General features: G+C 39.9%; 1 protein-coding gene across 3 annotated transcripts in view; it reads right to left on the bottom strand.

Moving 5' to 3' along the window:
* ADGRG6 (adhesion G protein-coupled receptor G6) overlaps positions 1-15,938 on the bottom strand; it is a 154,076-nt gene that overhangs the window by 71,687 nt on the left and 66,451 nt on the right. For 2 of the 3 annotated variants that reach the window (XM_073337490.2, XM_078852202.1), the window contains exon 5: positions 7,967-8,035. In XM_073337490.2, the coding sequence (XP_073193591.2) occupies positions 7,967-8,035 (69 nt within the window). Of the gene's footprint in view, positions 1-4,597; positions 4,685-7,966; positions 8,036-15,938 lie in introns of all 3 variants that reach the window. The other variant, XM_073337489.2, reaches the window with a different exon arrangement.

The raw sequence follows: 15,938 nt of genomic DNA, 5'->3' as shown, positions 1-15,938 counted from the left end.
CTGGTAAGTGGATTCAGTGGTCTGTAAGGGGTGAAGATTTGGCTTGTTCCAGCAGATGCATTGGCCAAGGGATTTTCATACACTGAAATAGATGACTGGTGGTACATTACTTGAGAAGCTGATCTTTGGGACTGCAAGACAGAATGATGAATAGTTGCTCCGGTTATTGTTACAGCATAGTTTAAAATACTCTCAGTGGCATGAATAAAAGTCCCGCTGTATGGAGATGACAGAGATATTGCACTGGCCACTACTGAAATTGTTGTTGGTTCCAAAATAAAAGAGATATTTGTTATTTTTTCATAATCGGTGTACGCTTCAAAAGACAGATGCATGGTCTGTAATTGCGAATCAGTGGTATGAATATTACTGGAATTCAAAGAGGACATTCCTTTGTTAATAAACCCTTCAATCTGTCTGCTAGAATAGTAGTATACCTCCCATTCTGATTCTCTTCCTGGAAGTGGTGATTCAGTATTTGACATCAGTAAAGTAGTACTCCCAATATTTACATCATAGAGCACTCCCATTTCAAGAGAAGGTGTCAGATTGATTTCTGGATCTTCAACAGATTTTTGTTCTAGAACAGTTATGTGGCTTTTAATTGCTAGCTTTGTTAGTAAATTTAACTCTGCTACATTCCATAGCTGACCCAAGCTTGGTGAAATTTTGTCAAGATCATTTTGAAGACTTTGTGATAGTGAGGGTGTAGAAAATAACAATGATGTTGAGCAGCTGTCAGGATGTGCGCTGGCCCTGATTTTTTGTTCTGAATGAAGAGTGTCTGTTTTTTCCAAAGACAATGTCATTGTGAGGAAGTTAGAACGCAGTGAGCTGTGTGTTCCTACAAAATCAGTGTCTACATCTGGCTGAACTTTACTTTTTCCATTGTCAAAAGCACTTGTTGGATTACTCTCTTTGACCATATAAATGTTTTGTGATTGTGATGGTCCATTAGCTTTTGTATAGGTTACCGAACTCTCTGATGATCTGTCAGGTAAGCAGGCAACATAGTTATCCTCTGTACACGAAGGCTGGGCTGCCGAGTAAGTGAAGAAAATTGAAGCAAATGTCTGCCTGTGATGTTGGAAGGTCATGCCGATTTGATCTGGACTTGAAATTTGATCCCAAGTCTGCATGTGTAAACTAGCAACACTTTTAAATTCGTCAGTGAAAGTTGCATGTGAAATATCAAAGGTACTCGTCCGTAACTGCATGGAAGGCTGATGTGAAGACATTTCCAGTGAAGGGAAATGAGAATTTGAAGACACATTTATGTTAGGAGAAATGGTCATTTTTGACTGTGATATTTTCCCTTTTATATTTTCTGAAATCCCTAGTGAAGGGATCAGAACAATTGAACTAAAGCTTTCCATATCCAAAGATGACATATAGCTAGAAAAGTTCATTTTTTCTGTTCCATAACCTGATGTATTGATGGTAGTGTGCATAAGGATATTATCAGCTGCAGTAGGGGAACTAAAAAATGTCTGTTTCTCTGTTGAGGAAGTAAGTTTATTAAATGAGAACCACCAGCTTTCTGAAAGTTCCCCAGAAAACTCTGGAGACTCTTGTTTGAAATTATAGTACAAAGTCCAAAAACTTGCTGGTAAAGAAGGAGCAATATTAATATACTGTGTTGGCAGACCCAAATAACCTGGTTTCCAGGTATTACTGATTCTGTTCATGTTTTCTGGCTCAGGTGTAGAAAAAACAGAATCTTCATGTAGGTTGTCATTATGATTTGTATCTAAAGTACTTTCTAATTTTTCATTTCCGGGGATCTCATTTGGTTTCCTTTGCATATTTGCAGAGGGTTTTAAAGAATGGGGTATATAGTTGCTGGTAGAAATAAGTGTGTTGAAGAGTTCAAATTCATCTTCTGGAGAAGATGCTTCTTCATCTTCCTCTTTTGGCAATTTGGTCAAAGGCCTAAATATAAATAAGTCACTTTTCAAATATGCATGACTCAAGGATTCTTGATAAACTGGTGAAACAGTAACAGTGTGTTGAAATTCTGAACTTCTCTTTCTTGTTGCTAGCAAGAGTGCTGACAATCTTAGCAATTCTGTTCTGTCTTCCAGTGTTAGAAGAGTTTCTGTTGGTTGGATATCAAGTACAGCTTCTTTATATATTTCTTTTATATCTTGGAAGAAACTAGATGGATTTGAAAGATGAGTCTGTTTGGAGGTTACCTTTCTAAGGTTTACTGATTGATGATCCTTGAAGTATTTAAATTTTGTAGACTGCAATTCATCATTCGCTTCTGCAATATAAACACTATTCCTAATAGAATCATCTTCCAGAATTTTCTTAGTGGATACAAGGTAAACACTTTCAGGTGAAAATTCTAGTAAGTCCAGCCTACTTTTTTGAAAAGATGACTCATATTGTGTAGAAGCAGCAGATAGGCTAGACAGAGAATGATGGTTTTCTTCTGGAATGTCAGAAATAACATGATGATATGATGCAGCATTGTTCCACCAGCTGAGAGATTTCAAGACATTGTATATACTTGCATGTGTGGAAGAGGATGTGCCACTATTAGAAGAAAAAATCCACAGGGGTTCTTTTGTGTGTTCATAAAGGTTTCTTTTGCTTGTCAGAGTGAGGAATGCTGACTCAGAATTAGTATAATCCAATCCATCAGTCAAAGTCCATGTTAGTTCTGGACTAAAACTTTCACTCTGCAGAAGAGGAAGTCCTACATTCTTGGAATGATCTGTAACCGTGGGGGTTATTGGAATTTGTGCTATATCATGAATCTCATTCAGTAAGCCACTAGAGTGATTCAAAACACTATTATGGGTTGACTGATTTATTGTAGTATTGTGCTCTGTAAAAGGATTCAAGGTAGCAACTTCAGTCTCCCCAGAAGCAGCTGATGTGGCCTCAGAAGTAGGTAGCAAGAACACGTTGTGTACGTTTTTTCTCTCTGGGTTTTGGTCCTTAGGTGATGAACTTTTACTGAGTTGGAGAGGCCTTTGTCTCACTGGCCAAATAATTGGGGTTGAGATAATTCCTAAATTTTTGACCCCTTTTATCATAGAATTTTGCTGCCCTTGTAGTAGTGAGCGGGAGGATTCAGGTGAATTTCTCTTCATTCTGAAGATAACTGTAGCAGGAACTCTCAATTCCTGCAGGTCTGTATGTAGCAAGCCATATAGTTAATGGATGAAAGAAAAATTATTTATACAAACCAAATGATTCACCTCACGTCAGAAACTCTGTTAGCTCAGTGGAAGCTGTATTTGCTTACTTTAAGTGTGAATTTGGCATCTTGTCTTTTAGTCTTTCTGTTTTATGAAGAGAATTTTATAGACACCCAGAAGAGTTAGCCATCCAGTTTTCATTGATTTTAATGGAAATTGGGCATCCAGTTTCCCTGTGTGGCTTTGAAAATCTCAGCATTACTATATTGGGTTAACTGTTTAGTGTGAACATCTTGCGATTGGTTCCATAAATAGAAATGAAACACCCCTTGACATAAGTGACTCAATACTTTCCAGGGTCTGGCTCTTTTCCTCTAGAGTACAGTCAAATATCAAAGAAGAAAAATATAGGTACAAACTACTAAATTCTAAGATGAACTCTACAGTAATGTTTGCAGGACATAATAAGCTATAATATAAAACTACCAGAGGTTTTACATCCTCCAATAGAAATGAACACATTTGTTAAAAATGCACAATCATTGATTTAATTCTGTGGAGCCCACTGAAAATGAAATCCCTGCAGAAAAGGATTTTTGTGAGATCTCCTGTGATATTTTGTAGAAAACCAATGAAAGCTGTGTTAAAATAGTTTCTTTCAATTCATTACTATTATTATTTTTACTTAATTTGTATTTTGGTAGCTCCCCCAACATGCTACACTATCTCCTGAGGAAAGTGATTTCTTAGAACTTGATAAAATGTCAAAGGAAATCTCTACTTTCCTGTGAATAGCAGTGGGCTTATAATTGATTCATCTGGTACCATTAAAGTTTCCCTAATCTTTCTGAATGAAAACTACATTATATTCAATGTTGTCAATATTTTCCTAAATAAAATAATGATCCTGCTCCCCTTGAAGTCAATGGAAAGATTCCCGTTGAGTCAGTGGAAGTTGTTTTGCTCCAACAGACAGATTCCACTTGGCTTCTCAAAAACTTACCAGTGGGGAATAGATAATTCCAAAGTTCCACCGGCCCACCTGAAAATGTGGCTGCTATGTGGCACTTAAACAGCAGCTGTGTTAAAATGTCTCAAAGACATGTCTATTTTTATCCTCTTTTTAAAATATCTATCTTGGCCCTGTGTGCTTTGAAGATTAGTGAATGAACAATATAAATAACAAGTGATACATAATGTGGAAATGGCTCGCTTTTATACAAGAAATACGCAAGCATATTAAAAAAATATGGGGCCTGATTCTGTTCTCAAACCAGTTTTACATGATTGACATGGAGTAACTCCTGATTTACACTAGTGTTATTAAGAGCAGAATCAAACCCAATATGTGAAACTTGATATTTGTTATATTTAAATAAACCTTATAACACAATACATTTGCTTTAGACACAGTACAAGGAAAAATGTAACACAGGATTTCTTACCATCGTTTGGCTTATCGGTTCTATTAGTATCGGGCATGTTAGTGGTGACAGTGGGTGGTGGAGGAGTAGTAGCATTTACAGTAGTAGCTGGTAACAAAGATGAGAGAAAGGTGAATTTGCATGAAAAATGAATGTTAATGTGGTCAGGCACAATGGGAATAATGCATGAAAACATACATAGAGAGTGAAGGAAACCATTTACTATATATGTTAATATACACACACCAAACTTCTGTATAAAGTAATGAATATGAATGAACTGATGTAGGTCCCAGTCCTGCAATCCTTACTCCTGCGGACTTCAGTGGGAGTAAGTGTTGCAAGATCAGTCCTGTACTGTCTTCACAAATTCTGAATCATTTAATAAGATCTTCTATGAAGAGTTGTGCAAAGGCCAGAAAATAAATAACACGGCTTCAAACTCACACAAACTATGAACATTAGCTTGTGAAAAAAATAGATGTCTCTACCCAGGGAAGGAAGATGAAGAACAACTGTGAAACTAAAACATTAGTGTAAGGATCTAATTAACTCCACTAAGATCTGTATAATGAACAGAATTAAAATCATACATGGAATATTCTCAAGAAATTGATTTTCAAAGCTTCATGTATTATACAATTCCTACTGATATCAGTAGGAGTCACCTCACACAGCACTTCCAAAATTTATCCCTTAGGGACTAGCTCAAATGAATTTTCGGTTGGTACAGGGAAGATATACAGTACCAGAAAATTCCCTTTAGAACAGAATAGGTTTGTGTGTTTACACAGAACAGCATCAAAACAATTAATAATCATATCACTGCATTTTAAATAACAATTTGGAAAAGAAATGTATTTTATTCAGTAATTCTCAGGGAACTCAAACTCAAAATTGATAGTTTTTTGCTGGAAAGCTCTCTTTACAATATGGACACTGATATATCATAAGCTCTCAACCTGCCATGTTCTTTTCTGATACAATTTTGGCCAACAACCAAGCTCAAAAGGTTAAGAAAGTGTATTTTCAGCAGGGTTTGGTTTTTTTCCTAGATACAATCTATGTTGTTTTTGTTACAAGCTTCTTGTATGATTTTTTGGTGTGACAGAATAAATTTGTTTCACCTTTGTTACTTGTTTTCTATTGATATTTTATTAAGCAAAACACAGCAACAATTTAAAGAATTTGAACATACAGGATTATAATTCAGTGGATGATATGTGTTCAGCCATTTATATAATTATGACAAAGAGGGCCTCATTAGCCAAATCAACAAAAGTGGTAATAGGCATCCATCCCTATTACCAAATGCTGCTATAGAAATCTAAGGTCTTTAACCTATAAAAAACCAGCATCCGTTCTTTTTCTTCAACAATTGCTTTTATGACACTGTGGAAATGAGTTCATTAAAAAAATGCTTGATATCTGAATAGTGGCAACCTATCCAAAGGATAGGTTTCAGAGGAACAGCCGTGTTAGTCTGTATTCGCAAAAAGAAAAGGAGTACTTGTGGCACCTTAGAGACTAACCAATTTATTTGAGCATGAGCTTTCGTGAGCTACAGCTCACGAAAGCTCATGCTCAAATAAATTGGTTAGTCTCTAAGGTGCCACAAGTACTCCTTTTCTTTTTATCCAAAGGATAGTAATCAGTAATAATTATAAACAGATGACCAGGCTTATGTCGATAATGTTGCATTACTGACTGTTTGTCTGATGCAAATCATAGATCTCTGGGCATTTTTCTAAAAAGACTATCCTGATGTCCTGGTTATCATAATCCTGTCTCAGTAAAACTGGTTTTAATTACCATGGCTGTGTGAGAGCTATTACTGAGTTCATGATGGCTACCACATTTACCTAAGCAGTTGCTCCAGGACCTCTATTTAACTCATTATTGCAAAGTACTTTGGGTGTCTTAAGTCCAAAAGATGCTATTTAAAACTAACTTCTGGACCTAGCTGGCATTTCACCTTAACTGTGGACTTTGCAATCTGGACATCAGTTTAGATCTAGTTTGAAACACTGCAAGTATATGCTCCAGCAGCCTGAGTCAAATTCACCACCAGAAAATCCAGTGCAAGCGGCTAAAACTCCATTATAGCCTGCTATAGTAATTACCTTGGCTCCCCACCAGGAGTTAATTTTACCCTGTGTTGTTAAGCTCAATATGTTTTATTTTTACTCTTTACCACAGAAAGAGTTCCAAGAATCTTAAGTCCTTCCACTTTATTTACTTTTCTTTCCCGCTTGCCTCTGCCTTCCATCCCTTATCTTTAAAAGGGTTAAATCATTTGAAATTATTTTAGAGCAGGTGCTGCTGCTGCAGCTAGCATAGAGCTGTATGTAAGTTTTATAGAGAAGTTTAACCCAACCAGTAGGCTCTGGGGTCATGAATGCATTGTGAAAGTAGGCCTACCACCATTCATGCCAAGGGGTTGTGCTGAATTCCAACCACGAAGCAGAGCTGCAGGAATTTTATTAGGGGTGAATCCTTATGAGTAATCCCTGCAGGTTTGATTCACATGGCACATGGAAGTGGAACTCTGCAGTGTTCACCCAGCTCTAGTGATAATCTTGCAATGTCTCCCCAAACTACGCCCATGGGCATCCCCAGCTCCACCTCTCCCCTGTGCACTTCTCTTTGCTTCCCTGTCATTTTCTGAGGGGAAGCAAAGAAATTCTGCAGAGGGATATGAATTTTGCACATGCACGATGGCGCAGAATTCCCCCAGGAGTAACCCAGCTGACCTGGCCCTTCAAGATGTCTGATGTCGTGACTCCTGTTGTGGTTGACAGACATGTTGATACCTATAGTGATCATTCATTAGTATGCCTCTGGGGGGAAGGCCAGAAAATCATCGGCTATTACAATAAGTAGTTTTATTATAAGAATAATAATGATTATACTTTGTATTTGTATAATACCTTTCACCTGAGGATCTCAAACCATACTAACAATTAATTAAGCTTCACAGCAGCCTGTTAAAAACATCTAAATAATGATCAGTTCCTGTAATTACATCAGTTTATGCCCGATTTACATATTTTCTACCAGCGTTAACATTATAGCCTTTAACTGTGCAGGAGGAAAAGAGATGGGGAAAGAAATTAAACCAGTTCATCTTTGCATTAGCATATGATTGTTAGGTTTTGATACAATGAAGACTTTATGGACTTGATTGTATTATAAAGAGTTTGATCACATTCTTTCTACATACTGTATGTATAGTATACCCACACATCTGTTGAAGCTAAGAAATTCCTTTCTTTGCTCAGTTTTCTAGAGGTCAGCCTTAAGAAGTTAAAGTAAAAGGAAATTAAAAGAAAAAAAAACAAGGAGATTTGGTAAAGCTGAAAAATGCAAACAGTGTCTTTGGCTTCTTACCTTGGCAAAGGCTCCCAAGATTTTCACAACTAGTTGGTTCAGTTGTAGGTGGGGGAATTAGGTATGAACCTTTAGAATATGGAAAGACAAATCATTAAAAATGTTTGGTATATGATACATAACATTGTCATGTCTCAAAATACATTAGGTCATGCACTCGCCGTTCTTTTTCTGGTTTATCTCAGCAGGAAACCTGATATGCCATTTTGCTCCGAAGACTCATGTACGATCATTTCCCTGTGTTGCTGACAACTCCAGGAAAGTCCTGCTGGCTTGCAAGTTTGGGTCATATCTAACAAGTACCTCCCATCTTCATATTTTCCAAGATTTCCGTTAGATTTAGCTCCCCTGGAAATCATTGAGCAGCGTGTGGCAAACTGTTTAAAAATGTAGTAGCTAGTGTGGCTGCAGTGCCTATGCAGAATTAATGGATAACAACATGGCATCTTCAAGTGAGTTCTGAGCTCAGTTGTGGCAACGTAGTCTACCAGCGTACTAGTCAGAGAAATTCCCCAAAGGAGATACCAAGCAGATAAGCTGTGATTCAACCAGTTCCTGTGTGCAGGGCGTGGGCATGATTCATGTTCTGGTATGCGTGTATAATAAACAGATAAAGACATCAGAATGTGTATTTACTGAATTAATCATATCAACATGCACGTATTTTGTGACCAACTGAGAAAGTAATGGGGTCGCTGCATTCATTATATTTGGAATATCCCCGTGCTTCAGCTGCACATACAGCGTTTGCACATTATGTTGAAAATAATGGGACCAAATAGCATGGCATACTCGATAATGCACATGTGCAAAAATAATACTAAATAAATGCTAAATACTTAGATAAACAATATTAAACAACCCAGCTTGTGCGTGTAAAATGTGAATGGGCCAGATGTCTACGTGAAATGCAGATGTTTTGTGCTATATGGCTGGCTCGGTCTGGCCCCCAAACCAGCACATCTCCCTGGTAGAATCACCTCAGTGCAAGAGGGTTCCTTTAGTAGCACACAGCAGCTATGTTAGATGGGGAAAGAGGGTGTGTCCAGAGGAAGAAGGCATGGCTGGGACACTTCTATGCCAAATCAATCCCTGGTTGCAGGTTTTGGCCTCTGGTTTGTTAACAGCCAGTATAAATTAGCAGAGCCATAACAGAAGATCTGGCCCAATAATTTTGGGGCTGGTTCTGCATTCTAGCATTGCCAACTTTCTACTCACACAAAACAGAACATCCTTGCCCCGCCCCCTGCCCTACCCCTCCTCTGCCCCTTCTCCGAGTCCCTGCCCCCTCCATCTGTTGCTCGTTCTCCCCACTCTCACTCACTCGCTCATTTTCACTGGGCTGGCTCAGGGGGTTGGGGTTCAGGAGGGGGTGAGGGCTCTGACTAGGGGTGCAGGCTCTGGGGTGGGGCCAGAAATGAGGAGTTCAGGGTACAGGAGGGGCTCCATGTTGAGGCAGTGGAATGCAGGGGGTGGGAGGAGAGTCAGGGTTCCAGCTGGGGGATGCCGGCTCTGGGATGGGGCCAGAGATGAGGGGTTTGGGGTGCAGGAGAGGGCTCCAGGTTGGGGGGTGGAGCCGAGGGGTTCAGAGTATGGGAGGAGGCTCTGGGCTGAGGCAGGGGGTTGGGGTGCGGGAGGGGGTATGGGCTCTGGACTGGGGGTGCGGGTTCTGGGGTGGGGCCAAAAATGAGGGGTTCAGAGTCTGGGAGAGAGCTCTGGGCTGGGGCAGGGGGTTAGGAGGGTGAGGGCTCTGGCTCTGGGGTGCAGAGTCTAGGTAGGGCTGAGGGGTTTGGGGTGTAGGAGGATGCTCCAGGCTGGGACTGAGGGGTTTGGAGGGCAGGAAGGGGATCAGGGCTGGGGCAGGGGGTTGGAGCACTGTGGGGGGGTGAGGGCTTCGACGGGGGTGTGGGCTCTGGGATACAGGGTACTGGGGATGGGACTGAGGGATTCAGAGAATGGGAGGGGATCAGGGCTGGGCAGGGGGTTGAGGCATGAAAGGGGATCAGGGCTGCAGGTTTTGGGAGGCGCTTACCTCAAGCAGTTCCGAGAAGCAGCAGTATGTCCCCACTTTGTCTCCTATGTGGAGGCGCGGCCAGGTGGCTCTGTGTGCTGCCTGTCCACAGGTGCTGCTCCCGCAGCTCCGATTGGCCACTGTTCCTAGCCAATGGGAGTTGCAGAGCCATCGCTTGGGGCAGGGGTGGCTTGCGGAGCCTCCTGGCTGCCCTACACCTAGAACCCAGAGGGGGGACATGCCGCTGCTTCCGGGAGCCATGTGGAGCCACGGCAGGCAGGGAGCCTGCATTAGCCCCGCTGCACCACTGATCGGACTTTTAATGGCCCAGTCAGCAGTGTTGACCGGCGCCGCTAGGGTCCCTTTTGGACTGGGCGTTCTGGTCGAAAACCAGACACCTGGCACCCTACTGAATTCACTGAAGTCATTGGGACTTTTGTCGTTCACTTTAATAGTACTGAATTCACTTCACTCATTAAAAAAAAACCAGAAAAACTTAAAAACAGAACAAGTAGGAGTGAGGGTAAAACTTTTTAAATTGCCTAAGTATCATGAGAATTAGGCTCCTACATCATTACTGAAAATGGGACTTAGACTCCTAAACCACCTAGATATTTTTGAAAATATTTTTCCTATTCTGTTCCTGCTAGGCATGTGTTGTGGTTATTGCTGTGCTGAGAATGAGCTAGGATGGAGCCAGGTGCTCATCACTCGGCAGCAGCGAACCCAGAGGCCATGCAGAAGAGTGGGATATTGCTGACTGGAGACCTGAGAGAATACAGGGCAGGCTTAAAAGTACGCTGAAGTATTTTTCCATGAAATAACTTGAAACCTATGAGACGGTGGGATGAGTTCATATTTTATATAAGAAACTAAACTCCACTGAGTATCCTTTGCAAGCCATATGATGTCCTGTGTGAAGCATTTTTACAAATATATTTGCTAATGTTAATAGGCTAATATAAAAACACCCTGAAAGCTGATCCCCTATTGGGTCTATATCAGAGGAAGGTGGCTAAGTAGCTACCTGAAGGTCACTGTAACTTCCACGTGGCAATAGACCACACTTTAGTATTTTTTTTAAAGATAAATATGCCTGGGCACTATGCTAAACACACCCTTTTTTGTGTTAATCAAGCCTGGTTTTGGCCAGATCACGTCATCTGTCAGTGCTCAGTAAAAGAAATTATGAGAATCTGAATGTCAACATACTTTGAGCTGCTACAATATTTTCATCAATATCACCTAAGCATGTCAACTCTCTACACATCTTGCTTAATTCACTTTTTGGACTTAAAAGGAATAGCCAGTTATGGCTGAACCATTTTATTTTTTGTATCAATGTGGGTATAGGATAAGGGCATGTACTGCTGGTATCAAATGCAGCTGATGATTTTATAGTGAAATGAAAACCAGGCCCATCTAAATGATGAGCAGCATTAGCGTGCTGTATTAAAAACCCAGAAAAACTCAGCACCACCTATACAGTGGTAAGAACATGCAATTGAATGAAATTCTGAATGGAATATTAAATCAGTACAAGGCAGGGTTCTCAAAAGAAGGTTATCTGCAGCAATTTGTTACTGCTCATATGTTCAGTAATTCCATTAGCAAATGCTTTCTGAAAAGTCCATTAACCGCAAATGAAAATAGAGCCCTTTGCGGAGTTTAATAATGCAAGTGACATTCACATGCAAATATGCTGTATTCACTAGTAAGTGTTCAGACTGCTTTGTTACTTAGCTTCTTTCAGCTCCTTACCAAAGCATGAACATGGCAGGATGAATTTCTCTTTTCTGAACAAACCCTTGCTTTGCAATTAAATGAATCCTTATCAGTAAGATAAAGTCATCTCTCTAATGTTGCTAGTGCTTTGTCTGTCATTGATAGCCTGACTCATCAACTCTTATTTCAAAGGTTGGTCTGACAAAGAATTCTTTATTACTCAAAAAGACAAGGAGAAGAGAAAAATCTTACAGGTGCATCCTCTGGGGTTTCTAGCTGAGTTTTTGAGATGGTATTTCTCACAGTACTTTCTCTGAGGAAATGTAGATGAGTAAGCCAGTAGTACTGTAATCATTTAGCACGCCTGGGAGAAGACTGAAAAGGGTGCTGGAGATTTCTCTTGGGCTTTGTGACAGGAGAGATACAATTACCTTCCTTGGAGTGCTAGGCTTTTTTGCACTCTTAGCAAACAGAGTGTGGTGTGGGTGGGTGAGGATTTTACTCCTGTGCTCTTTCCACTGCACACACACTACTACTGATTTCCCAAGTAATTTCTTAGCTAATAAAACTATTTGGGGGCAGAGCTTGTATCTTCATATGTGTTTGTACAGTGCCTAGCACAGTACAATGGGGTCCTGGTCCTGATTATGGCCCTTGGGCACTATTGTAATATTTTAAATATCAAAACTAATACATATGTAAAACTGTATTAATGTATAAAACCTGGGGCCCATTACCTTGCTAGTCTGATGAGTATTCATGTTTATTTTTTACAATATTTACAGATGGGAGAAAAGGAACCTGCCGTTGATATATTTCAGTGACTACATTTTGTTGTCAAGCAATTAAAAAAATTAATCGTGATAAATTGTGCAATTAAAAATTAATCTTAATTAATTGTGCTGCTAAACAATAATAGAATAGCATTTATTTACATATTTTTGGATTTTTCTACATTTTCAAATATATTGATTTCAATTACAACACAATATAAAGTATACAGTGCTCGCTTTATATTTATTTTTGGTTACAAATATTTGCACTGTAAAACACAAAAGAAATAGTATTTTTCAGTTCACCTAATACAAGTACTGTAGTGCAACCATGAAAGTTGAACTTACAAATGTAGAATTATGTACAAAAAATAACTGCATTCAAAAATAAAACAATGTAAAACTTTAGAGCCTACAGGTCCACTCAGTCCTACTTCTTGTTCAGCCAAACACTAAGACAAACAAGTTACCATTTTCAGGAGATAATGCTGCCCGTTTCTTGTTTACAATGTCACCTGAAAGTGAGAACAGGCGTTCACGTGGCACTGTTGTAGCTGGCGTTGCAAGATATTTATGTGCCAAATGCACTATGTCCCTTCATGCTTCAACCACCGTTCCAGAGGACATGTGTCCATGCTGATGATGGGTTCTGCTCGATAACAATACAAAGCAGAGCAGACTGATGCATATTCATTTTCATCATCTGAGTCAGATCCCACCAGCAGAAGGATTATTTTCTTTTTTGGTGGTTTGGGTTCTGTAGTTTCCTCATCTGAGTGTTGCTCTTTTAAGACTTCTGAAAGCATGCTCCGTACCTCATCCTTCTCAGATTTTGGTAGGCACTTCAGATGCTTAAACCTTGGGTCGAGTGCTGTAGCTATTTTTAGAAATCTCACATTGGTACCTTCTTTGCGTTTTGTCAAATCTGCTGTGAAAGTGTTCTTAAAACAAACATGTGCTGGGTCATCATCCAAGACAGCTATAACATTAAATATATGGCAGAATGCAGGTAAAACAGAACAGGAGACATACAATTCTCCCTCAAGTAGTTCAGTCACAAATTTAATTAACAATTTTTTTTAACGAGCTTCATCAGCATGGAAGCATGTCCTCTGGAATGGTGGCCAAAGCATGAAGGGGCATACAAATGTTTAGCATATCTGGCATTTAAATACCTTGGAATGCTGGCTCAAAAGTGCCATGCGAATGTCTGTTCTCACTTTCAGGTGACGTAAATAAAAAGCAGGCAGCATCATCTCCTGTAAATGTAAACAAATTTGTTTGTCTCTGCAATTGACTGAACAAGAAGTAGGACTTGTAGGCTCTAAAGTTTTACTTTGTTTTGTTTTTGAGTGCAGTTATGTAACCAAAAAAAAATCTACATTTGTAAGTTACACTTTCACAATAAAGAGATTGCACTACAGTACTTGTATGAGGTGAATTGAAAAATACAATTTCTTTTATCATTTTTACAGTGCAAATATTTGTAATAAAAATAATAATATAAAATGAGCAGTGTACACTTTGTATTCTGTGTTGTAACAGAAATCAATATATTTGAAAATGTAAAAAAATCCAAAAATATTAAATAGAATACCAATTGAAATTTATTAAACAATGCAATTAATCATGATTAGTTTTTTTAATCGTGATTAATTGTTTTGAGTTAATTGCCTGAGTTAACTATGATTAATCGACAGCCCTAATATTTATTTTTCTAGTGACGTAGGCTTGCAAAGTTCTTCACAATAAACAAAGACAACGTCCATGCCCCAAGCAAAGTTAGATAGAAAACACAAAATGTACAGCTCCTCTGGTTTATGCTGAGGTTATCCAGAGATCTAGATGGGTGCTTTTGGTAAGGAGTTTACATAATACAAAACCATTAAGATAGTAAGGAACCAGGAAAGCTGAATGTGAGAAGGCACTAGGAGAAGAATACGGTTCTTGCAGGAGTATAATTGTTTTTGTGGAAAGCCAGTCAGTGTCATGTCTGTCTTGCAGGGGTCTCCCTCTCTGCAGAACTGGAGTTCAGAAGCAGAACACAGTCGTGCTCATCATATACATCTACCACACTAGGGTTTTTGACCCGAAAGTCTGGTTGTAAAGGGGACCTGGAGGTGCCCAGTCAGATGTACTGACCAGACACCAAAAGTCCAGTTACTGTGGGTGGGGGAAGGGGGCAGGTGCCAGGTCATCAACCTGTGCCTGCGCCTGCCCAGCCGGGGCAGCTCCTGCCTGCATCTTGTGGGCGGCATCAGGCTGCAGCTCCTGTCCCAGCCCTGGAGCAGAGGGAGCCCAGCTGGGGGTGGGGTGGGGGTGTGGGAGGTTGAGAAGATCAAGTGACTAGGAAGGAGGCTAGGGGGAGCAGCAAGCAAATGGGCAGAGGAGAAACTGTGCCGTGGGGGATTGGAGGGGTGAAAGGAGGCAGGACCATGAGGTAATATTTGTCTTGAGATGTGCAAAGGGAAGTGGAAAACCCAGCAATTTTAATCTGAAATGTTTCCTCTCCTCTTAATCCCTTTTGCCTTTAGTTTATTCTCCTTTCATTCTCCTCAGGTTCCTGCGGGGTTTTTTTTGTTTTGTTTTTGTTTGTTTAATTTTGCGCACAGATGCTTTTTATGGCACTCTTCACAGACAGCACAGTGGATGTACAGCAAATGCACAAAGCACACATTGCTCCTTTCTACTGACCAAAGGATCAGAGACCAGAAGTTCATAATGTGCCAAATTGTCAGTTCAATTAATTTTTTTTCTCCAAAGATCACCGTGGACAGACTGAAGTCTGCTGGATCCTTTCCCACTCATGATCCTCTCTCATTTCCTGTGAGAAGAATGCTAACAACAAATAAGCAGTTTAAAAAGAAGTTTGAAATGGACATTATTTCAAGCAGCGATTCAGTATTTTGGGGCTATTGGTTTTGGGAAGATCCCATAGAAAAATTGATTGTATCCCCTCTCAAAGTTTCCATGTATGCGAAGAGTAAAAAACCCGGAAGATAACATTTCCAGGTGCATTCTTACACCTTTACTCTATGATGACATTTTCAGAGTTGCATGAGGGAATAAAGGAGGTGACATAGTGAGTGGAAAGCTCTGCTTCCTGCCTTGGTGGAAACTTTCTTTCCTGGAGATCTAGACCAATTCTTGGATCATTAGATCACAACAACTATGAAAATAATAATACCTCTGGAACATCTTGATAATCTTTTATTGCTGCAATGTCCTTAGAAAGCCACAGCAATGAGTAGACTTAAGACTCGTGAACTGGGCCTGAGTAATCTTAGCTTCAATGCAGGAGAATCAGGGTGGCCGAACCAGCTTTCTAATGGTCCTCATCCATGCCTGTACTGAACAGAACTCTGGCACAGGAAAGAAGATAGCCTGCCTAGCTTTAGGCACTTGAGTAATCCTACTGGTGTCTCAAGGGCTTAAAGTTAAGCAAATTCTTAAGTGCTTTCAG

The sequence above is a fragment of the Lepidochelys kempii genome, chromosome 3 (assembly GCF_965140285.1).
Source record: "Lepidochelys kempii isolate rLepKem1 chromosome 3, rLepKem1.hap1, whole genome shotgun sequence".
NCBI classification, from domain to species: domain Eukaryota; kingdom Metazoa; phylum Chordata; order Testudines; family Cheloniidae; genus Lepidochelys; species Lepidochelys kempii.
The sequence above is the reverse complement of the archived record's forward strand: the minus strand, read 5'-3'. Positions and strand labels throughout refer to the sequence as shown.